This window comes from Melozone crissalis, unplaced genomic scaffold (genome assembly GCF_028551555.1).
Source record: "Melozone crissalis strain CALT ecotype California unplaced genomic scaffold, PUWL_Pcris_2 ptg000034l_1, whole genome shotgun sequence".
NCBI classification, from domain to species: Eukaryota; Metazoa; Chordata; class Aves; order Passeriformes; family Passerellidae; genus Melozone; species Melozone crissalis.
In genome coordinates this window covers 17,426,365-17,450,769 of record NW_026535812.1, presented here as the reverse complement: position 1 = coordinate 17,450,769, position 24,405 = coordinate 17,426,365, and the positions used below count along the sequence as shown (strand labels likewise).

The 24,405-nt window shown below is 39.7% G+C and overlaps 1 protein-coding gene across 6 annotated transcripts in view; it reads left to right on the top strand.

The window, feature by feature from the left end:
- The window catches only part of ABCC5 (ATP binding cassette subfamily C member 5), a 66,604-nt gene that overhangs the window by 4,906 nt on the left and 37,293 nt on the right, over positions 1-24,405 (top strand). For 3 of the 6 annotated variants that reach the window (XM_054282612.1, XM_054282605.1, XM_054282608.1), the window contains exons 3-16: positions 7,784-7,941; positions 8,187-8,342; positions 9,057-9,204; positions 13,841-14,074; positions 14,183-14,356; positions 15,677-15,824; positions 16,285-16,433; positions 17,009-17,116; positions 18,897-19,247; positions 20,747-20,818; positions 20,948-21,072; positions 21,687-21,759; positions 22,297-22,500; positions 23,166-23,309. In XM_054282612.1, coding sequence (XP_054138587.1) covers positions 7,784-7,941; positions 8,187-8,342; positions 9,057-9,204; positions 13,841-14,074; positions 14,183-14,356; positions 15,677-15,824; positions 16,285-16,433; positions 17,009-17,116; positions 18,897-19,247; positions 20,747-20,818; positions 20,948-21,072; positions 21,687-21,759; positions 22,297-22,500; positions 23,166-23,309 — 2,244 coding nt within the window. Of the gene's footprint in view, positions 1-7,783; positions 7,942-8,186; positions 8,343-9,056; positions 9,205-9,300; positions 13,378-13,840; positions 14,075-14,182; positions 14,357-15,676; positions 15,825-16,284; positions 16,434-17,008; positions 17,117-18,784; positions 19,248-20,746; positions 20,819-20,947; positions 21,073-21,686; positions 21,760-22,296; positions 22,501-23,165; positions 23,310-24,405 lie in introns of those variants that run through there. The other 3 variants (XM_054282606.1, XM_054282607.1, XM_054282610.1) reach the window with 3 other exon arrangements.

Sequence of the window (24,405 nt, the reverse complement as noted above, 5' to 3'; positions counted from 1 at the left end):
TCTGATAACAATTAATTTTTAAGTCTTTGGAGACCTTAATGTAGCTGACAAAAGACTCTGAACTACATGTTCCCCCTGCATGGTACCATACTAATTGGGCTTATTGTTTGTGGGGACATGCCTCTGCTGGAGAACTTGTAGGTGCACTTGCAGTACAGTGAGTGGTCTTCATCTGTAAAAGCTGTTACATGACCAGTGAGTAATAATTAAGGGATGTTTTGAAATATTGATTTGTACTTACACCTTTAGGACTTTCTGTTCTCAGAATGTGCCTGTGCCCTTCAATTTGCATCTGCAGTAATTGTATGTAGTTTTTCTCATGGAAGCAGTGTATTCTGGGGAGGACAGACTCCACTGTCCATGAAATATAAAATCACAGATGAGGAAGAGAAATAATTTATTTTTGGAATGCTTTTGGAATTGGCTTGTCTCAAATGTAGATTTTGTTTATTTGATGGAATAGCAGGCAATAGAATTTAGCTTTCCTACCCCATTACAGTTACAATAGAGGAGGATATGACAACAAGCTGCTTCTATGATACACAGAGCTTATGAGAACTCAATTCTTAGAATTCAACCTCCCACGTTAACAATGCTACAGCACTTATTTACAAATTGTACTCCAAGCTGTAGTTGGCTCTGGCTGGAATGTACTGTTCAGGATCAAGTTCTTGCTGCTGAGGGATGATGACTGCATCTGTGGTGAATCTCAAGTGCAAATTGCTGTGTTTCAAGGCACCAGTCAGGGAACTGTAGAGATCACTTCAAACATGCAGGAAATGTGTTGCTAACTTTAGCTATCAGAAGCCCTACTAATATTCCTGTCCTTACCTTGATCTCTTGTTTTTCAGGTTTGTTTCTGACATCTTTTGCCCAAGACAACAGGGAATGTGATCAGAACTTGTTGGAACTGGTGTAAATCCTTCAAGCACTGATAGCTTTGAAGTGATTTATCACTGAGTATTTAAATAGATCAATTCTGCCTCAACCTCTCTGAAGCATCTGAGTGTCTGAGTCAACTGAACAACAGGTTAAAAATAGGGGTGTGAGTGTAGCCTGGGTGCTTCTGCCTGTGCACTTCCAAGTCCTAGACTGCTTAACTATAAGCTGTTTTTGTAGCTGAAACTGCTGGATGTGTCTGCATATTTTCATAGCCAAGTAAACATTTTTTAATTTTTCAAGTCAAATGAAATCAAAATTTTAAAATCTCATTTTTTTGCGACAGTTCTGTTATTTTTGAGAACTTTGAACACAGTCAGACTAGGTGCAGAAGCAAACATTGGTGGTACTTTCTAAAACTACATTAATTCCATGATATCCCTGAAGAACTGAGCATATTGGTTACCATCATGTTTTGTTGTTTTACCATTGAACTTCTGCTAGTAAAGCAGTCACTGACACAGTGATCACAGAATCAAGTGATTCTGTCAAGGATCACTTGATGGAAGATCCTAGAATTGTTTGGTGTATGCTTTAGGATGACCCTCTAACCACACTGAAGAAGGGGTATCTCTACCTTCTCCTCCATGCCTAGATGCACATATCCCCATCTGAGAAAGGAGCATATCCACAGCCAGTCATGTATCAAAAGTTTATCTGACACTTGGAGGGGGGTTTATGGTATCAGAGAAGCCTTCCACTTAACAGGAGGAGCAAAAAGGTGAGATCTGTGAATGGGCAGAGACATTTTCTAGAGGAACAGTGATATTCTGGATAATTCACAGCTTCCTTTGGAACGTGACTGCCTTCCTTAGTGCACAGCCATCTTCTTTCCAAGCCTTAGCCACATCATAAAACCTCAGCTCTGACCACACGCTGGTATTGTCTTTGACTACTGTGGGTTGCTCTTCCTTTGTTCAAAGCAGATTTCTAAATCGGCCTGCTCGTGACCAGAAGTGTGTAAGGAGTAGATTAGCTATCAGTGAAGGAAATCTTGCAGTGTCTTTTTCATTGTGGTGTTCTATATTAGTGCTGCAGACATTCTGCTCTATGGCTGTTTCAGAAACTCAGTGTACAGCTATAAAGTGTTCTCAGAAATATTCACTGCATCTATCCCAAACTATTGGTGAACTCAGCTTGGAGCAACTTAAAATTCACATATATGTGGGGGGTTCTGATGTCTTGGGACACTGAGATGGTTGTTAGTTTTTGAGAATTTGTATCCTAGTGATAAGGAATAGTCAGTCACTTGTGCTCTGAACCACAGACAGCAAACAAGCTGTTCCACAAACAAAATCTGTGTTTCAGTTGTTTTTGAGGATGAAGGTTAATGAATTTCAAAGTCAACATGTTTAGAGCCCTGTGATGTTTAGTTTGAATGTCCTAGTTTACTGTTTGCTTTTGGAAATGTATGTTGGTGCAGGAAGGTGAGTTCAGTACAAGATTGTTGTATCAGGCTTGGTAAATGCTGTGGTGTCAAGGCTTCTGCTGTCACTTGTTGATTCTACTCAATAGAAGTTGAAGTTCAAGGTCTCCCTGGATGCTCCATGTGCTGTACAAAATTCTCCTGTGTAGCTTCTATTGTGACCTGGCTTAGGCATGGCCTGAATAAGGATTGTTCCTGAAGAACACCCCCAGCATATGGCAGGGTGTTGGGGTGGTTCAGGAGAGCAGAGCTTACCTGAGCAAGGCAGGAGCCAAATTCTCAGCCTGTGCTGTGTTGAGTTGATCTGCTTAGTGAGGAGTTGGTTTCCCATCTTTGTAGGCAGAGAGATGTGGGTTGCCAATTCTAAAGCTGGTTATTAACAATTCCACAGGAGTCTGCTGTTACTGTGCATGAGCTATGTAGTTCCAGTGCTGGATGATCAATGTACAGCCTTAGTTTTGAATGAATCCTAGAACCTTTGCTTACAAGATCATGAATACTGGTTTTAATGCAAAACAAGACAGGAATTCATGGATACCACAAGCCTAAGCACATGCATAGCTGCTTATCAGGTGCATTCATAGCAGCTACATTTCCAAAATCCTAAAACAAACACTTCATGCCAAACTCTGTATTTCTTGGATTGCAGGAATTAGTGGATTTTCTAGGAAAGAGTTGAGAACATCTCACCTCAAAGCTGATGCTGGCCAGAATTCAAGGGCAAGGTAAAATAAGAAATATTCCTGTAAGAAGCTGATATACCTGTCTTCGCCAAGGACTTCTGTGCCTCAAGTGAAAGTGTTCAATATATGTGACTAAAATACTCAGGCTTACCAAATGTACATACCCTGACCTTGTTTGGCTGCAGAACCTTGATATCAGTACCAAGCACTATTGGGAAACTTCTGCTTTAACCTGAGGATGCATAAACCCAGGCTAGCTTTGAAACCATGACTCCAGTGTTAATACAACTTCTGCTAATCCTGGCCCAGAAAAGTAACAAAGGATCTGGTGTAATCAAGTCACATGTAACTGTTAAAGTGGACTCCAAGCTTTCCTATCTCTGAACTGTTGTGGTAAATCAGAATATTTCTCAACAGAGCTGTTCTTCCAGGTAGCAGAAGCTGAGAAGGCAGCAGAGACATGAAGTTTTATTTTACCCCCTTTTTCAGGAGGTTGAAGAAAATGGAGTCTCTGACTTCTTGATCTGATTCTTTTATGGAAATTGTAACCATAATTTCTAGGCATCTGACACTGTCTGATGGTCTCACCTTGGTGCTGTGTGAATGCAGCTGTGTTGTCTGTACTTTGCAGTCAATGTGTGCAGGTGCCTAAAGGATCAATGCCTCCTTCCTGACACCCACTGTCTCTGATCTAGCCCAGTGCCTGCTCCTTGTTGCTCCAGCGTCAGGGAGACAGCTGGTATGGGTGGATGATACACCAAGCTAGTCTTAAATAGGCTCATATTTTAATCAGGCAGGGTATTATAAAGTATCCTAGCTACAGAGAAGGCTGGGAGCCTAATGCTGCAAATCCCCTTGTTAATATTTTTATAGATTGTGTATTGCATCAAATCCAGTGAAAGGAGAATTGTCTTAGTAGACCATAAAGTTCATGGTGCATTGCTGCTTCACCAAGCAGCTGCAGACTCAACAATGTTTGGACCTGCAAACCTATTTGATTTTCAGATGCTCTGGGGTTTGATGATTTGCAGTCTGGACCATGCTTTAGGGGCTGCCTGTGCTACCTGCAGAAGCAGTGTATATATCCCTTACTCCTTTCTGGGGGTATTCTTGGACCCAGAGGAATTTCTGGGAAGAATGTAATTAATACTTCAGAGGATCTTTTCCTAGACTCTTGTTTTATTTTAGTTGTGCTTAAGCTAAATGGAACAGTTGGTTCTTTGCTTCCCTTCCCCAGCCCATACAAGCCAATCACTAATCTTGTTTTGTAACACCAATCTTTTAATGAAGTCTTTAAATATTTTTAAGTTGCTCTTCATCCTGGAGTTGTAAAATGGTGAATGCTTTAAGTTCTGAGCAGATCTGGTGATGATGGAATTATTTCTCATCACATGCCCGCCTAGTTCTGAGCTCTGCTCTTGTGGTCTCTAGGTTTCCCATTTGCCTCTCCTTGCTGGGAACTTTAAAGGCATGAGGAAGCCTGCTGAGCTCTGGCTGCTAAGTGCAAGAGATAGGAGTTCAGTTCTGCAGTGTTGCCAGCTCAGAGACCTTTACAACTTAAACAATTTTAACTCTGTAATAATAATTCAACCACAGTAGCTTTAGTATTCTATGTCAGCTGCAGGGATTATTAAAAGCATAGTTACAGGTCTGTTCTAGTTTCCTGCCCGCTGCTGGTAGGACCAGAAGAGATGCAGCTTCTTCCCTGCTGTGCTTTGAGCCCTGGAAGATGTTTTTCCTTGGGGAAGAAGGGACAAAGCTGTTTGAGGGGTTTGGGTTGTATGCACATATCAGATTCTCTAGTTCTCCAGGCTTTATGTACCTCTCAAATACCTGTACCTTTATTCCTTTTATCTATCCAGCTGAAAAATCTTAAGTTTATGCTGTTCAAGCCCCATTGTTATTACTGCTCAAGGAAAGTAAGTTTTAGTATAATACCCTTTTTGAACTGAAGTGACAAGAGGCATAGTCTGGTGTTCAAAAAGGGTGTAAACCCTAGGGTTTTTTAAGTGTTATGCTAATGTTTTCTGCTTTATCCTTTTTGTCTTTTGTAATAATTCTTCATTTTTTTGACTTTTTGTTGGTGCTGAGTAGTCATCTGCTGTTTCTCAATGCATGTCTGATTGAATCTTCCTCTCCCAGTTAGCAATATCTGATTTAGACTTGTTTTGTTTCTGTGAGCATTTCTTTGGAGTTACCAGTACCATGTTGTATCACTCATTTAATTGCTTGTTTTGGCATATTAATAAGTTGATGAATTAGAAAAAGTGCATTTTAATTTATTTTTTATGTTTATTAGACATTTATTTCAAGAGCAGAGCTGGAGCCTGTTGTAGCACATTAGTAACGACTCAAGGCATTGGTTTCCAAGAAAACTGTGCACACATGAAGGCAATCAGAAAACCTAATCAGAAACCTAAATTAAGTATTGGGGTTATTTTGGTTTTTTTACTTCAGTCTTTTGTTCCTGAAGTGCATTGTAGAACAACTTAGGAGCCTCACTTCTTCCTGATAAACTCTGCTTTGAAGATTTTCTAATCTTCAGAGAACTACACAGAACTCTGGAGTTGTTCTTAAATCCTAATTGTACAGTGGTGTGATGCATTTGTTTCTTGGTAGGGATGTGGGATTTTGACAATCTCACCAAGATGGAGATGAGCAGTGCTCTCAGTGTGGTTGTGTTTGTCTCTATGGCAGGACATCATAAAGGCAGTGCCCTTGTCTTTATCAATCCAGCTTTTCCACATTTGCTGAGAGAACTCTTGAGCAGCTCTGAAGTGTTTAATTATTTTTCACAGTGATTGTTTATGAATATTATCTTTGTACTGCCTAAACTCCTTGCAATTGTGCTTACTTATTAAAAAGCTATTCTTGTTTCTAAGTGAGTGAATCTATTTTTATGCTCATCAACATAGTGTTTTCTGTTTTGGAAGATTTTTTTTTTTTTTTTTACTTATAGGCACTTTTTTGGTGTGCTCTGAAAATCAGTGTTTATACAACTAGTTTATGGCATCACTTAGAAACAAGTGTGTTATCAGCAACAAGATGTTTGGGCAGATCTGCCCTGGGCCTCTTGTGGGGGTAACGCAACAAACCAGTTAAAATTTCCTCTGCTGTATCCAGAAAAGAGGTGGTGCAGAACTCTTCCCTGCTACTGACTCCTTTGGGATGTTTATGGCAGGTCCCTTATTAATGCTAATTTGCATAGGTTTAGTAAGGCAGTGTTGCCTTAGTGAGTCAGTAATTTAATATAAATTGAGTGAGAAGTCTTTTAATTCAGATTTCAAGTACTGTGTATTTTGAGTCACTCCATGTGTCATAAGGTTTTAATGTTCTTTTGTTTTTGTGTTATTTGGCTATCTCTTGTTCCTATGGCTTTAGGTGATAGCTTAGCAAATATATTTTTTGAGATAGAACCATGGATTGTTGACACCATGCTTAGGCGCTATTTAAGTACTTTGGTTAAGTAAATAAGGGACAGATTAATGACACTTTCAGTTTCCTGTTCTTATCCTTCTCATGGGTGGAAATAGTGTCTTAGTGTGCTATACTATTACATGTTAACATAGTACAAAGACCATGATAAATGGTGACACTTCCAAAAACAATTGCATGACTTGGAAGTCAGGAACCAAGTGCTTGCATTTAATCTGTGTAGGAGGCTACAATGCATGGCAGTTGTTTCTTTTCAAGGAAACAAGCTAACTTGTCTCTGATAGGTCAACTAATAAAGGTAGAATCATAGTATCTTTGTAAGGCCTTCAGGAAGATTTTTACCTCAGAATTTTTTTTCCCTACAAAGTAGCACAGGTGGAATAAACTGGAATACAAGCACGTAACGTGGTCCTGCAATAAATGGCACATCAAGTTAGCAGAACCAGTCAAGGGCCCTCTGCCACAACAGATAACAGGCTCATCTCCTCATGAACTTTTGCCACATCTGGCTGCTCACCAAAAGATTTGTTTGAATTTTGCAACATTTTGACTATCCTGTATCACTGCTGTTCCTCTGCTTGGATTAGCATTTAAGTCTGCCTTTCCCTGGGGCTGTGGAAACTCTCCCCAAGATAAGGTTTGCCTTTTAAGTAAGTGGCTGTTACCAAAGTTGCTGAGCCATTGAGAAACTGTGCCTGGGAGCAGAGAAAATTGTCATTTTTGTTACATTTAGATTAGGGAAAAAGAGAAAAAACCAGGAAACGTGATAAAAGTAAGTACAATTCTACTTAGTGCATATTTGGTTTTTTGAATTTAATCTCAAGTGGTTTTGAAGAAGAGACTTTAGTAGAATTCTGAAAATACTTTGTATTTTCTGTGAATAAGAATATCTAAATTATACTAAGAGGGTGTAAATTCATCAAGGAAATGTCTTAATTTCACTACATAAGCCAGTCACTGATTTCCTGAGCTGATGTCATAGGTACTTGATGTTGTCATCTTTCTCTGTTGTATTCCCTGTGGCAGGATTAGTCTGGTCTATCCATTTATCCTTTGAATGCACTGGTGCAATACTGGTACCGATTTGTTTTACAAATGCAGCAGTCTAACACAGACCTAGAAGCTGTGCCTTCCATGGCTTTGCTGCCAGGATGAAGCCTGTGGTCTAAGACATTGAAATGACTGTGAGTGTTGCACAATAATTTGCAGAAGAAAGAGGTGCAAAATTGCTGGAGATGGGAGTCATGGACTTCAAATGTAGTTTTGAAGTCTGAATCTGTTGTCTTTCTTGTAAAAGCAGATTGAATGCCAGGATGCCTTGGAAGCAGCAGCTCGGGCAGAGGGCCTGCCACTGGACATCTCTGTGCATTCCCAGCTGAGAATGCTGGATGAAGAGCATCACAAGGGCAAATACCACCATGGTCTGAATGCACTGAAACCCATACGGACCACTTCCAAGTACGTCTTTAGGCTACCACAGAACTCATACAGCATTTGCTTTTCAAACCAGTGACAAAGCAGAATTGCAGATGTAGGTCTGCTGACTGGTACTGGAAACATCAGAATTTGTTTAGCAAGTGTGGCTGGCATGGACCATTTGGTACTCTGAGTGCTTTCAATGAGAGGAGGCTTTGTTTTTCTGGAAGATTGACATTTCCTGTTTCCTTTTTCATTTGTTTGTGATTTTTCTTTAATTCTTTTAGACACCAGCACCCGGTTGATAATGCTGGGCTTTTTTCCTCCATGACCTTCTCCTGGCTCACTCCTTTGGCCCACAGAGCATACAAGAAAGGGGAATTGTTTATGGATGATGTATGGTCTTTATCAAGGCATGAGTCTTCAGATGTCAACTGCAGAAGGTAAAGACATGTAGTTCATTATTATTTCCTTGTTTCCATTTATTATGTTATCACATGCAGGCAATGGTATAGTGTTGCCCTAGAAGAGCACTGACATTTTGTTTTGCCTTTCTCAGAATGGTGGAATTCACTTCCATCTTTCAGAGAACAGCTTTCTCATTCAGCACAGTTTCTGTAGCCTTGTTGATTTCAGTGAAATTAGGGGATTATTTCTTTAAGATTGTCTTACAATTATTCTGATTTTGCATGTCTTAAAAATTTGTTTTAATAGAAAACCAGATTATTCTCAAGGCTAAAGTGAAAAATTCTTGTGCTAAAATGAGAAATTATACTGTCAGTAGCAAGGTGACTTAAATGTGGATCAGATCTTCTGATCAGGCTTACCTTCTATGGTTAATGAGAATTTCTTCAGGTTTTGACTCTGCAGTCTTCAGTCAGTTCAGCAGAGAGACTGTCAATATATTAAGACTGCCAAAGAAACTCCTGGCAAAGAAAAAACACTGTGTTTTTCATCCCTCTGTCCTATGGAAGTAACACTACATAGATATTTCTCTTTACCTCACAGAGTGTATTTATTTATCTTAATATTTTTTGTTGTTCTGAGCTAGGAAGCACTTAGAGTTTTAACAAAGGAGTATGTATGACACTGTACCTTCTCCCACAGTGAAAAATTTATGGCATGAATAAATGTCATAAATCTTCTGTTTTTATTAGGCTGGAAAGATTGTGGCAGGAAGAACTACAAGAAAATGGGCCTGATGATGCTTCTCTCCGGAGGGTTGTGTGGATTTTCTGCCGCACCAGGCTCATCCTTTCCATAGTGTGTCTGATGATCACGCAGCTCGCGGGTTTCAGTGGACCAGTAAGTAATATCCATCCTTTTTTTAACAACCCCAGAGGGCTCCATCTCATGGCCAACTGTAAAATCTTAAGGTTTCATTGCAGAATCACTTAAATGTTTTGACTAGCTAGAAATTTTGGGGTAAAATTCCAGAGCAATTCAATAATCCAAGATAGGATTCCTACAGCTGATGGATCAGTTGCTGAATACCCAGGCAAGTTCTTGGGGAAGGGAGGGGGAGTTTAGGTATCCTGGAGGAAATGGACTTTTTGTTTTCTCTCTTTGGTTTTGAGTATAGTTTAAAGTTCTTCCCTAACTGCATAAGCTTAACTACATAACTTGCTTTTTTCATAAGATTCTTATGTGCAGGTCTTATTGTTTTTCTGTTTGAAATTCTGTAAACTTATCTTGGAATAAAATTCAGTCTGATAAAACCCTAATCTTAAATTATTGGCATCTTCGAGAAGCGGACCGAAACAATTCTGAGAACACTGCTTAAAAACTAATGTGAGCAGATCTCAAGAAGCCTGTGGGCATAGTCTTTACTGATCCTACACAGAATGGCCAGACAGGTTTCAGGTAGAAGTGTTAGAAAATGTTGTTGCCTCTAGGAACGACTGCTGTTTGTTGCTGAGGGTCGTTATTGAAGAGAACAACATGGGACTTGACATTCACACCATTTTTTGTCACCTGTTTGTTGCACATGCTGTGCAGATTTAAAGTTGAAATTTTGACTAAATTTATTCTCTACACATTTCCCTTGAGGAGTAGGAGCAGTATTACTGCTAGTAGTACATGTTTCAGTGTGCTGGTAAGCTGGAGGTTCATTTCTTGGGTAAGTACACTTGGGTGCACTGTTAGGTGAAATGTCTTTTTAAGATGTTTTCCTGCTTTTCAATGTCTTATCAAAAAATGATGTTCTGTTTTTTTAAGTCTTCTTAAAGTTTGCCTTGTTTCATGTAATATGAATGACAATGAATGTTTCTGTGGTATTGTTCTCTTTGTAATATTTTACAGTTGTCTTTATTATAAAATACATGAACATGCTTTGTTAATTAACAATAAATTATGATTAAGGTTTTAACAGCACTAGCTTTTCCCAAGAAGAGCTTCTGTCATTGTTTCACTACAGGGCTTGAGGAGCTGCTTTTATCTTTAGCAAAGAACTTGCAGCAGGGTTACCCCTAATTTCTGTAGCGTAATGGTCTCAATTTGTCTCAGCCAAACTGCTGAATGAGAGAGAGCCAGAGGGGAAAGGAGAAAACAAACCAGCTTGATTATGTTGGGGGCTGCTGCTGCAATTGATGCTTGATATGGGTAACTTTAAATTATCTACAGACAGTTGCCCATTTACAGACAACCTTATTCAGTTTCTGAATAAGGCCCAATTCATTTTTGGTTCTACCATTTGGCATGAAATTAAGTCTTTACCATCCCTCCTCCCTGTTTTTAAAAATGGCATGCCTCAGGGATATGCCTATGCTGTCTCCTCAGATGTATCAGTGCTTTCTTGTATTCTTACACCCTTTCAGTCACCTGATGGTGAGAAGGGAGATCAGGAAAAGCACTTGACTTGACCTCATGTATTGGAGGAAAAATATAAAAGTGGAGTTAAACACTATATTTAACTTAAAAAATTTTAATGCCAGCAAATGGCTGTGGCTTTGCTAATGAGCATTGTGATGGTTATAACTGGAAAAGAGTTGTTCCAGTCTTCTTGTGTGGACTCTCTTGCTTTGGTTGGGTGGCCTTTTTTGGTATCAGATCCTTCAAGGGTCTTCCTCTTTTTTTATTTTGATACATTTTGCATCTGGCACAGAATCTAAACCTATAACCTGATGAGTCAGCTGCATGTGTCAGAGTGCCTTGTAATAACCATCAGAATGTACTTGTATAGGTGATATATTATTTATCTCAAATAAATACTTGCTACTATTTGATCAGCTACCAAAACTTCCAAGTTCTGGTGGAGGAGCAAAGAGGTTTCTTCATTACTGAACATAATTGGTTTAACTCCAGGTCTGAACAATGTACCTGTTTGCTACTGTTCAGAGCTATTCTTCCCATTTGGGAGATGGGGAAAGTTGCTATTTTAGTGGAGCACAGCTTGACACTTTGGTCAGTTACTGGAGGGGGGAGTGGTAAGCTGTGGGAGGTAAGTGTTCCAGTTTCCCCGTTGGCTCCAGCTGCAGCCTGCCCCGGGCTGTGGCGCGCTGGCTGCAGCAGGGGCGCCGGCACTGCAGTGGGACCAGTGACAGAAGCTGTTCTTCAGCATTTTCAGGATGGCTGTTTTCTGCGTCAGGATGAGACATTCCTGCTGGCCAGAGCCACCGCCAAGAGCAAAGGTAAGGTAATGTTTATTCCATGGGAATGCTTAAGACAGCCCAGCAGCTTGTACCAACTACTACGGTAATAGCCACAGGAGCTCTTTACCCCCTTAGCTTAGTTTATATACTGCAATGTTTTTGTTTTGTAAATAACTTTATGCTGGATTCTTTTCATTAAACGAATATGAATTTGAATAGTACTTGTTCAGATGTTAATGTTAATTTTCTGTGACTTTTTTCCCCTCCCTTTTCAAAATTCTTTAATCTGCTGTTTCCTCTTTTCTTTCTTCCGGAACAAAAATAAATTGGGGTATAATGTAAGCTGGTCTCTATTTCATCATTGGAGATGCTGAATCTATAAAATAGTGCTGCAAAATTGCACTAAAGTTTTGGGAGGAATGAGACCCCAGGAAACATCTGCTATCTTTATACATCCTCTCTTGGAGACTTTCAGCAATGCTGTGGTGTGTGAGAAAATGCTTGCAGTCTGCGACCATGCTGAGTTACAGCTCGTGAGGAAAAAGGGGGATTTTCACCCCAATTGCTCAGTGACTCAGTTGCATATGTTGGATTGAATACTGGAAAAAGAAGTCAGTAATCTCCAAAGTAACTGCAGAGCAACTGTATGCAGTTGTGATCCAAACAGTTGATGTAAAATTCAATCCAATCAGGAGAAAGTTGGAACGCAATAGATCTGTGAATGTGAACTCCTCACATTTGTTCAGTGGTTGGTATGTAAATTTTCTCAGTGGCCATTCTAGAATCTGATGGACATCTGGCTTTAATTCACACCTGTGAAAAAGAGCAAAATTATTTACAGCATGTTTCCTTGGTTCTGATGTACAGAATTATTTTCCTCTGAACAGATGAATTTGATCTCCTTTTTTTTTGTTATTTGGTGCTGGGCTGTAGCTATCAAAACCTTTGCTGGAGTTGTGGGGTTTTGTTTTTTTCTTCTCTTCAAACTATATAGAACTCCTACTTGCAAAACATGGTTTAGCCAAGAGGACTTCAACGGACTATGATGTGAAAGGCTTCTCAAATATTTTGTTTGGTCTCAGATTTTTTGTTGATTTTTCTTGTGGGCAAAGGTAATTCTCTACTCTGTGCTAGTATATCGAAAGCACCAGTATTTTAAAACATCATTTGTTGAAAAGCTCTCTAGGAAGTCTCTTGCTGTCTGTGAAGCCTTACTGTAGGATACTTTCAAAACCACATTTCAGAATTTGTGCAGCCTCAGAAACCTCCTCTGTTGGTATCTTCAAGTTTGACTTCTTTTGGACTCCGTGAACAAATACCATTCTGTTTTTGTATCTTTATAATTTTGTATATAGATTTAAATCTAATTTGCTAGAAGCTAAGACTGACTGTTAGATATTAGGCCTTTATAATTATCCTGTATGTGCAGATTTTATGTTTATACAATGGTTTACCTGTTGTATAGTGTTTTTGAGTTGTTACCATTTAAGATGACAATTCATTTCAAATAAAAGCCTATTGTTTCACAGTTAATGATATTTAATGCTGGTGGTTGTGAATTGTATGATGTTATATTGTGCCATTGGAACACAAAGAACTGGCGTTGGGAATTGGTGGTTCTGGGGGCTGTCCTCTTTCTGCAGGTGATGTTTGAAATGTGATTCCTGAGGTAAAGTGTTTATGTTCTTGTGGGAAGAGGGTATGGGGAGGGATTGAATGGTTAATTTTTTTGTCTTTTTTTTTTTTTTTCCTCCCCATCCCTAATGATTTGTGGTATTGCATACCTTGTGCTTTCTGCTTGTTTTTTTCTTTACTATTAAACTGCTGATGTTTATTTCCAGGAATGTTTTGCAAATGTCCTTCTCACTCTTCCCCTCTACAACTGTAGGTACATTGTTCCTTTTTATCAAATAAGCACGTTTGAAGCAAACCAAAGATAAAATAAAAAAGGTCTTAATGTCACGTAAAGGAATGTTTCTTAATGTGTGCAGATGTATAAGTAGTGACTATATTTTAAAACTCTTCTATATGATAATGCATTGCTTTCAGCTAACTGACACATTTATGTTAAGTTAGAAGACACGGAGGATTAGGAGCGTGCTGCGAGGAATATGGTTCCAAATTAAACTCTCTTTACTTACTAAATTTGACTCAGTGCTTGGCTCTCAGCAGGGCTTGTGTTACAATACTTCTTGTATTGACACCTTTTACTTCTGGAAAGAAGATGCTTTCTATTTCAAATGGCTCTTTTAAAAGCAAAGTAGCCTACTTATTTCTAACTTAACATAAAGTTGTTGTATGGTCTTCTGGGGTGATGGGGTGTTCATGCGAGCTTGCATTTCTTCCTGTAGGCCTTCGTTGTGAAACACCTCTTGGAGTATACCCAGCAGAGTGAGTCCAACCTGCAGTACAGCTTGTTTTTAGTTTTTGGCATCTTTATGACGGAAGTGGTGCGATCGTGGTCCCTGGCACTAACCTGGGCGCTCAACTATCGCACGGGGGTCAGACTGCGCGGGGCTGTCCTGACCATGGCCTTCAAGAAAATCCTTAAGCTGAAGAACATCAAGGAGAAATCTCTTGGAGAGGTAAGCTGCAGCCTTGTTTTGGAAATGGCAATGTGAAAAGGGGTGTGTAATACGTTCCTTTGAGAATGAGCTGTGCCTTAAATCTAAATTATCTGTTCTGTTTTTCAGCTCATAAATGTTTGCTCCAATGATGGTCAGAGGATGTTTGAAGCTGCAGCAGTTGGCAGTTTGCTGGCTGGGGGCCCTATTGTGGCCATCTTGGGAATGGTTTATAATGTGATTATTCTGGGTCCAACAGGCTTCTTGGGATCTGCTGTCTTCATCCTCTTCTACCCAGCAATGGTGAGTTGGAAAGAGTTAAGACTTACTTCATTTTTCTTAGGCCAGACAAATGTATAGTTCTGAATAGAAGATGTTGAAATGTGCTAGGTTTAGCCAGTTTATGGCATTGCAGAAAGCAGATAGCCAGAAAGGTTTAGCCAGTTTGGCATTGTACTTTATTGAAGGCATTTACGAGATAGTGTATGAAGCAGAAATATGGAATCAGGAAGCTCAAAGTGATAAAATTAGAAAATGGGGATGGGAAAGCTGATAGATCTGGCTGAGACTAATATTCATAGCTAAATGAAACTACAGAATATTAAGGTGCTCATGATTGATGTTGGAAAGATATGAGGGCCTCCAGCTTGTGTATGGGTGCTCAGTGTTGCATAAGCAGTGTTCTTTGATTTCTTGACTCAATGCAAGATGCTGAAAAACACCACATCTTCTTGATGAGGTACTCCTGCTTCTGCTGAGCTGTGAAATGGGCTAGTTCAAGCCAAAATCATCTTGCCTATAAAATGTCTGTAAGACTACTGGAGATTTGTCACTGTGTTCATAATACATGTTTTATAAACCATGGAAGCTGAATACTGTGAGGTTCACTGTGGTCCAATTTATCTGGCTAAAAGTAAGGATTATGTGGTGGGAGTTGCATTTTAGAGGGGAATGAGGAGTGGAGTTTGAACATGTTTTCCAGTTCTTTCCAGCAGTCCTCCTTTATTGATGGAGATGTCAAAAGAGTTTGCAGGTGTGTGAAGAAAGGCAAGGAGCTAAGACTTCCTGAAATAGTGTGTTAGGTTTGAATTTCAGACCAGGAATGGGATGAATGTAAGAGTAGCAGATACCTTTAAAACATATCAAACACAGCTTTCTGGTTTTAGATGAGTTTAGTAAAAATGTTAAAAACTGTTTTACTGCCTTCATAGCACTGGCATGGATGAGAAATTGATCTGACTGGGCAAAGTCCTGATTTGTCTTACAGAATGAGGTTAAAAGTCTGGCTAAAGTGGGGGTCAGCTTCATGTGTCTTCAGGTTCACTTTGTGCTTCAGAAACTTTAACTGAACTAGTACTAATCAATACTGGTAAAAGTGTGCACCTTTATTCTCTCAAATTTTTTGTTGAAATTTGCTCTCACAGGTCTGGTGCTTGGTGCAGATGGGGCAGGAGGAAATGCAAGATGTTCCCAGCCTGAGTTTTATGTTAGGGCAGCAGTTTCCTGGCCCTATCCCTGAATCCCCTTTTCAGATTAAAAATTAATTTTCTCTGGTAATTAGGAATTTAAGGTACTTGCTTTTCCTGAGATGCCATTAATGTTTCATGGTGTTTTTTGTTTCAGATGTTTGTGTCACGCCTCACAGCTTATTTCAGAAGAAAATGTGTAGCAACAACAGATGAACGTGTGCAAAAGATGAATGAAGTTCTTAATTACATTAAATTCATTAAAATGTATGCCTGGGTGAAACCATTTTCTCAGAATGTTCAAAGTGAGTTCCCACAGTCTGTGCATGTCTCCTTTGCTGCAGATGCCCCACTGCTTTGTAGCCTGGTGCATCCTGACTTTGTGCTGTAGGTGCTGCTGTACAAGCAGTGTAAGAACTGTCATCCTTCAGGCTCCTCTCTGTTATGTACAGTGGGTTGGACAAACAGACCTGCTTCTAAAATTTCACCTTCTGGTGTAATGATGTTTGTGGCATGACACAAATTTTAAGTTTTTCCATTTTGTTCCTCTTTTATCACTTAAAAAATCCCTATATTTGTGTGGAGATTAGACCATTATAGTTTCCTCCTCTATAATTACTTTCCTTTGAGAATGTTTATAATGTGATAAAGACTAAAGTGTAGAGTTAGGCCTCTTACTCACTGTTTATAGTGCTGTGCTATCTGTTTTGTGTATGTACCCCCTGAATCACAGTTCAAACGTGGTGCCCCTCTTTGGATTTCTAGAAATTCGTGAGGAGGAACGCAAAATCTTGGAGCGTGCAGGCTACTTCCAGAGCATCACTGTGGGAGTGGCTCCCATTGTTGTTGTCATTGCCAGTGTGGTGACCTTTTCTGTCCATATGATCCTTGGCTATGACCTTACAGCAGCTCAGGTAAGCTGTTGGAAATATTCTTTATGCTTTTGCTGCTGTAGCTTTTGTGCTGAGCCATTTCTTGTGTGGCTGTGCCCATGTGGCCAGGCTGTGTCCTGGCTCACAGAAGTGAATTATGGCTGTGACAGCAGCAGGTGGAGTCTTATATTTTGCACAAAAAGGCTTTTGGTGCTCTTTTGTCCTGACCTTCCTCAGAACAGGTTTTGGGCTGAATATAAATAAGTGCTCCTGTTTGGATGGGGCATTGGGGATTACTGGATGTTTTTGTTTTGCAGTGTGCTTGGATGCAAACAGCACAAATGTCTAAAAATAGGATTTGAATTTGTGCCTTTGCTGGTAGGTTAATGTGGAATTTGACCTGCAAACAGAACAAGATGTCATGGTCTGTTAAAAGCACTAGAGAAGGAGTTGGGTAGATTTGCTGTTTGAGAATATGTTGAATATTTAAATGGTTGTTCTTGGACTGGGCCTTTTCTATGGTTTTGACTTGCTGCTGTGCCATTTCAGCTTTTAGAAGGCTGGAGCTGTTAGAATGTTGCATCCAAGTGTGATTATTTTCCTTGTCTCACTTTTAGGCATTCACAGTGGTCACTGTCTTTAACTCAATGACTTTTGCTCTCAAAGTAACTCCGTTCTCAGTGAAGTCTCTGTCTGAGGCATCTGTTTCTGTTGACAGATTTAAGGTAAGCAGTCATTTGGCCTCACATTTTCTCTGTAAGTGTGGAGTGTTGTATGTGTTCAGTAGATGCAAAGGGAACACTTGGAAGGTAATGTGATTTTAATGGCAGAGAAGTTATATTTCTTTACACTTAACATTCTAGATTATTTGATTCTGCAAGACATACAAATGTAGTGAAGGAATATTAGCAGTTCAAAAATAAAATAATACCACTGTGAGAAGCAAAATAGTCTGATTCAAATATTTTGAGATTTTGAAGTTGGCCACAGGATGAGATAAGAGTGAAAGACTCAGTGGCTCACTGTGAAATAATTTTTAACTCCATTTTAAGAACATTTATATGAAAAGACTGCAACATGTGTACAATGAAATTTTATGGCTTGCTAATAAAGCTTTTTGAAAATATCAGGTGTTAGGTAAGCAGGTTGATAAAAAACAGTGGGGTTTTATCTGTGGTCATAGAACCCTGAGGTTTTATATTTTCAGACCAGATTAAGTGACTGAAATTCCTCTATATCAGTAAAATGGAGTTGTGATCTGGCAAAACAGATCTATGGCAGAAAACGTAAAGCCCTGATAATGAACAATCTTACCTTGCATCATGGGGATTGGAGGATGAATACACTGTGTGTACTTTATGAACTCAGAGGGGAGACCTTTACTTTGTCTTGTCTCTTGAAGATAACAGTGCATTACACATTGTGGAAATTTCCAGAATGGAAAATAGCACTTTCCAAATAGAAACCTTCACAAACACTGACAGATACATGGATTCTGTGTAATGCATTCATGAAATAAACCTCTGTATGAGAAAACCAGGATCTGTAGAGTGATTTTGAGATTCCATTGCTTTTGAGCAATTTTGCTTCATCTTCTGAGTCAGCCTAAAATCAGCCTTTCTTAAATCTAAGTGCACTAAAGGGAATTTTGTGGGAGGGATGAGAAGTAAAAGGAAATTGAATTTCTCCCAGTTTGCCTATAAATTGTGTAGGAAATGTAGCATAAGGTGAGAATACTCTGACATCACAGTAAAAATGTAATTGACTTGTTGGCTCTGTAAAAGAGTATGAGCTTTCTTATGAATGTGTGATTCAGACATAGCAATTGCAAGAATAAATAAGGCTGGGAATTGAGAAGTTTTAGTCACAAAAAAACTACTTGGTTTAAAACAAATTGTGTAAGTGGAGAACATTTTATCTTGTAATTAAACTGTGTGAAAAAATGTCTTCCTGATCTGTTGATTGTAAATACTGATGGATGTGGTGGAAAACGTGATACACTTGACTGACTTCTTGCCAAGCAGCCTGAGATAGATCAGCTACACTTGTGCAAGATGACTTTTTCCAGCAGAAAAGTTGATGGGTAAAGGCTCAAGTTAAAAGCCCTTCTGTCTCCTTCCATAATGAGTTGGTGTGCAGGACAAGTCAATCACTTTGTCCCAAGTGACCTCTCCAAGCTGTGTGTTCTGCTTGCGTGTTTTTAATCTGCAACACACAGAGCTGCAGTTGCAAACAGTGTCAAAGGAAGAAGTGCCTGTCACATCACATCCAGAGTATTGTAGTTCTGTTGAAAGTCAAGTGTATCCAGGTGCTTCCACCACATCCAGGAATGCCCCAGCCACTTAGCAGACCTGGAGTTAGTTTACACTAATGAGCCACCTTTTGCTCTTCAGCTTCCTCCTACTATGTAGCCTGATGTGTTTTGCTGCGTGAGTGTGCCGTAGGCTTGTCTCCCAGTCTTGATCAGGTGTCTCATCTTTACACCTCTCTCACAACTCCTATCAGAGTTTATTTCTAATGGAAGAGGTTCATATGATAAAGAAAAAACCAGCCAATCCTCACACCGCGATAGAGGTGAAAAATGCTACCTTGGCTTGGGACTTCTCCCACGCCAGCGTCCAGAGCTCACCAAAGTTGACCCCCAAAGTGAAAAAAGACAAGAAAGTCACCAAGAGCAAGAAAGAGAAAATGAAGCTGCAGAATGAGGGACAGCAAGCTGTGCTGGCAGAGCAGAAGGGCCATCTTCTAGTGGACAGTGATGACCATCACAGCCCCGAAGAGGAGCACAAAATGATCCACCTGGTCAGCCTTCGGCTTCAGAGGACTCTGTACAACATTGACTTGGAGATAGAAAAGGTAAGAAGAAATGAAAGGAGGAAATCTGAGCTTTTCAAAGGCCTCATTAGAGCTGCTCCCTGGAACAGAGCTGTGTGCTGTTTCATTTTGCATGAAATGGAGCATATTGCCTTTGTGCACTCCTGTAATATCCATGGCAACTGCAGTATCCAGGATGCAGTGTCTGATCTTGCTCTAAACAGCTGTGCCATTTTAGCAGCTACATCTTTGCAAACAGCCTGTGAAACAAGGGCAGGCTGTATAGCTTGCACATCCAGCTGAGGGGTTTGTAGCTCCTAGGAGAGTGTGAGCCACTGAGCTCAGAGAATCTGCAGGGCACCATGTACCAGTGGGCTGCTGGTGAACAATGTGTTCCTGCTGTGGTTTGATAATTTTGCAGTTTCATCGATGTTCTGGGTCAGCATTTTAGTGGTTAGGTGTTCCAGTGGAGCATAATAGTGCTTTTCATTAAAATGTACAATTTTCTTCCTTGAGAAGTTTTGTACAGGTGGATGCAGGTTTTCAAGAATAGTAGAAGCATTTGGAGCTATCGCTCCAAGGTGGGTAAAAGCATGTAAGATGTCAAAGGAAAAGTGTTGAACTTAATACATGACATTATCTACACATACCAAAGCTTTGCAGTCTGGAAGTTGGATATTGTAATAATGGGACCCATATATTTATGAAGTTATTCATGGTTAAATTGTCTTATGTAGTTACGCAAATAGAGGGATAAGTTAAGCTATTTTAAACAGTAAAAAACAGTATATTTTAAACTCTGGGGGAGAATCCATATAGTTAAAAAAAATTGCCTCAAATAGGAGTACAGTTACTTGAAAATGTTAAGTCTGGTTTTGTCTCAGAAGTCAAAAAGAAGCTGGTTTTGTCTTTCTCTGCTATCAAGAGAAGGCCAGCAATGTGTTCCACAAGTGTCTATATACCTTTCTTGAACACTTTACATTTTTTACAAAAGGAATAAAAATAGTTTTAATAAATTAATTGTTTAATATGGGTATTAACCCACTCATTCTATTGCAGAGAAATTCTTCAAAGTGACTAAATTCTAGTATTTTCATGGTACATGTTCTCTAACAAATTGGATCTAATTGGCAAGGAGTTGGACTGGACCCATATATGATGAATTCTCTTTTCTTTCAGACTTTTCTTCTTTCCTTATCACTCTCAAAAGCACTTTGGTGCATTCTGTTCAGGCAGACCTTGGTGCTTTTGGTTTATTGATCCTCTGCACCTGTAAGCCTAGTAAGAAGGAGACTGATCTTCAAACAGCTTTATTTTTACCTTTAGAGTTGATTTCAGTTATATTTCACTGTGGGATTGTGTTCACTGTCTACAATTTGAGCGTTAAGATGCTGACTCTTGCTTTTTCTTGTCTGTTATGTCACTTCAGAGGTGTCATTAATATGCAACTGTCCTCTCAGAGGTACTAAAGGTAGTCTGAATTCTGAAAAGGAAGATGAATGTAAGAAATGAGTGCTATAATTTTTTTTCTTTCTATGTAGGGAAAACTTGTTGGAATTTGTGGCAGTGTGGGGAGCGGAAAAACTTCACTTATCTCAGCAATTTTAGGACAGGTGAGAAATCCTGATTTGAGTATTTCTGCTCCTCTTTGCCATCTCCTGTTTCACTTATTTGAGCTCTGTAGAATGCAGTGTGTTGTGAGCATGGGGTGGCATGGTCTCACAGCTGGTGTGTCACTGCAGATGACGCTGTTGGAGGGCAGCATCGCGGTGAGCGGCACCTTCGCGTACGTGGCCCAGCAGGCCTGGATCCTCAACGCCACCCTGCGGGACAACATCCTCTTTGGCAAGGACTATGATGAAGAAAGGTCTGTCTGGCTGCTTGCTGATTGTCATGAAGCTCACTGATTCTTGGCCCAAGTGTGGGAAAGCTTTAATGCAGAGTACACTGCAGATAAAGCCTTGGTGCCCTTCTAGAGTCTGTCTCCAAATCGCCTCTGAGTCCCATTTAGGATCCTGCCCCTCTTCCGTGTGGCCCTGTGGCTGGTGGCTGTCATTGAGCCTGGCCCTGCTCCTTGCAGTGAGGCTGGGCCTCATCCTGGACCTCTGCGTAAAACCAGCAGCTGCTGTGAGCAGCACTAAAGTGGTGTTTGCTCTTGTTGTCCTGGCCTTGCCCTCTTCAAACACAACAACTGCTGTGTGCAACGTGCTGACATCTTCCATGGGCCCCCTCCACCTGGGGACTTTCCTGTGGCCCTTAGCCAGCTATCCCTGAAAACAAATTGTCTCTCTATCCTCACAATGCTTTTGAAGTGGATGATTAATTATTACCCTCAGTTTTCTCCTGAGACTCCAAGACAGATGACCTGTTTTAGTCTGACGGAATATTAGCTATTAGTGTAGAAAATGATATAATGCTATACTACTTAAATAATTGTGGGGAAAATCAGTGTTCTTAATTATTTATATACTTGTTCTTCAGATACAATACTGTGCTGAATGGCTGCTGTCTAAGGCCTGACCTGGCCATCCTTCCAAACGGGGACCTGACAGAGGTATGTTTTGCTTATACTAAACTAATTAATAGATGGAGAAAAAAAGTTTAGGTTTGACAGGGTAAACTGGAATGAGGATACATCACTCTGGGGTGCATATGAGCTAAGCTGTTGAATGCATTCTCTTGACCTGACCTTAGAGGGCCCTGGACTGTTAAGAGTTGTACCCTGTATTTTACTCAGATGTTGACTGTTTAGGAACTTTTTTTATTGTGTTGTAAATTTAGCTGCCTTAACAGGACCTAATTGAACTTGATTTAAAATAGCTAAGAGAAGAAATGGCTATGTTAATTCATAAAAGGTAAAATAAGCAAAGAAAGTACTGCCACATTTCAAGCATATTAACCTTGAGTTTGATGTGTAGCACATGTCACAAAGTGGACACTTAAACTTGAATACGTATATGTATTAATATAAAATGTTAAGGGGGAGTATATCTATATAAATATATAAAATGGAATGTTATGGTCTGCTTTATTCTGCTCATCTATGTTGCATGGTGCTGAAGAAATGATGGGTGTGTGTGTCTCTGTGCAGATTGGTGAACGAGGGGCTAACCTGAGTGGGGGCCAGCGTCAGAGAATCAGTCTGGCTCGAGCCCTGTACAGTGACAGGGACATTTACATCCTCGATGACCCCCTTAGTGCCTTAGATGCTCACGTTGGAAATCACATTTTTAACAGTGCAATAAGGAAGCACCTGAAGTCAAAGACTGTCCTTTTCATCACACATCAGCTTCAGGTACTGAATCTCCCACACTTTCTTTCTTGGACTTTCTTGAAATGGTTTGTTAATCCGTTGTCTTCATACTGGAAATCTTTGTGCCCTGACCTGTGATGGGACAACCCTGTCTGTCTATAGAGTGTGTGGCTTACATTTATAAACTAGGTTTGCAAAGGTGCACTGAGCACAATTTGATTGCTTAATACCAGTGCTGCTTGGTGTCTGATTGGGACTGTTAACCCTTGGCTAAAGAAAATTTACCAGGGAAATAAATACCTGTTCAAAAATACTTTTGCTAACTTGCTATAAAGCTATTTCATCACAGCAGAAAACAGTTATAATTGTTATCAGTAAATCAGAATTGATGTACCTGAGATTTTTTTGCTGTCTTCTGTGCATGGAAATATTAGTGCTCAGTCTATCAGTATTTGCAGTGTTTAAGTATTCTGAGTCATGTCTTCCAGAAGAGATTGGTTTTGATAGGACACAAAAACTTTTGATTTGTGTAGTGTGAGTAATCATGGCGCTCTAGTCAGAGGAGGACCTCTGAAACTCAGCTGTCTGTTGTGTGGGCATAGGTGTGCTGTGTGCCAGTGCCTACAGGCTGCTGAGAAGGGTTGTGTGGGAGTGTTTGGTTATTGAACATCATGATAGAGACTTGTTCTTGCTGCCACTCTCTGCAGTATCTTGTTGACTGTGATGAAGTGATCTTCATGAAAGAAGGCTGCATTACTGAGCGAGGCAGTCATGAGGAGCTGATGAATTTAAATGGGGATTATGCAACTATTTTTAATAGCCTACAGCTGGGAGAAACACCACATATTGAGGTACTTGTTCATTTTAAAGTGCTCTGAATCTTGACTGTTCTGAGGTGAACCAAGTGATGTTTGAAATATGGAAAATGGCTTCACACATTTTCATGTGTTGATCTGACCAATAGATTTCCTATAGAATAATTTCTGCTTCATTAGCACTTTGCCACAGTTTGGCTTTAGGGAACGTGTGCTAGAGAGGACTCTGCCAATGAGCTCATGAGTTAATAATGAAAATATTGTAGTGTCTCCCCTGGTGATACTCAGAGCAGGAAGTTCTTCTCTTATTGTACACTCCACTCCTTAATTTACCTCTGAATTAGCACAGATCTTCAACAACTTTGTCTGAAAAAATTCTTAGTGGCTTGCTTCTATGTTTTCAATGGAGTGTGACTGAGACACAGCAGGTGTGACACAACTTGTCAAAAGTTAGATGTGACAGTATTTTGGAGGCATAACTGAAAATGCTGTGTTTTGAGGGAGTTTAAGAAAAAATGTTTTGCCTTGACACTAATTCTGTTATGAAAAAAGTCTGTAAATGCAAATTTGAATATGTGCTGTAGTATTTCGGTTGGTGCAAAAATTGTAAATCTAGAAAAAAACAAGAGACATTCAGTACAACAACATGTAAATTTTCAGCAATTTTATTTTTCCCACCCTTCTGCTCTTTGTTTCCTGATGTTAATCTCTAGAGTGAGGATCTTGGCATTTTGATTTATAATAGCTTGTCTAAATTTTGTGTGCATTTTCTCTTAGAAAGAAAAAAAAGTACATCAACAGTTTATTTTTTAAGAGATGAGAAGCTCCTTACTCATGAGACATTTAAAACAAAACATTTCTGAGAAGGAAGCATTATAAGAATTACAGATAGAGAATGAGTTTGGTGACACATTCTCCTGGGAGATAATTGTGAAAGAAGCAAAAGGATATAATGCATTGCTCTGCATGTCCTTTGAGGCATGAAGATAATAGTTCTGCCATTTTAAGACTAATATAATGATAGTGAACAAGAGATACTCCAGTCTTCATGCTTGGCTGACCTTCAATGTCGCTGTAAACATTAGCTCATGGAAAGATCATTAAATTGCATTCCCTGTGGGATAAGAATAAA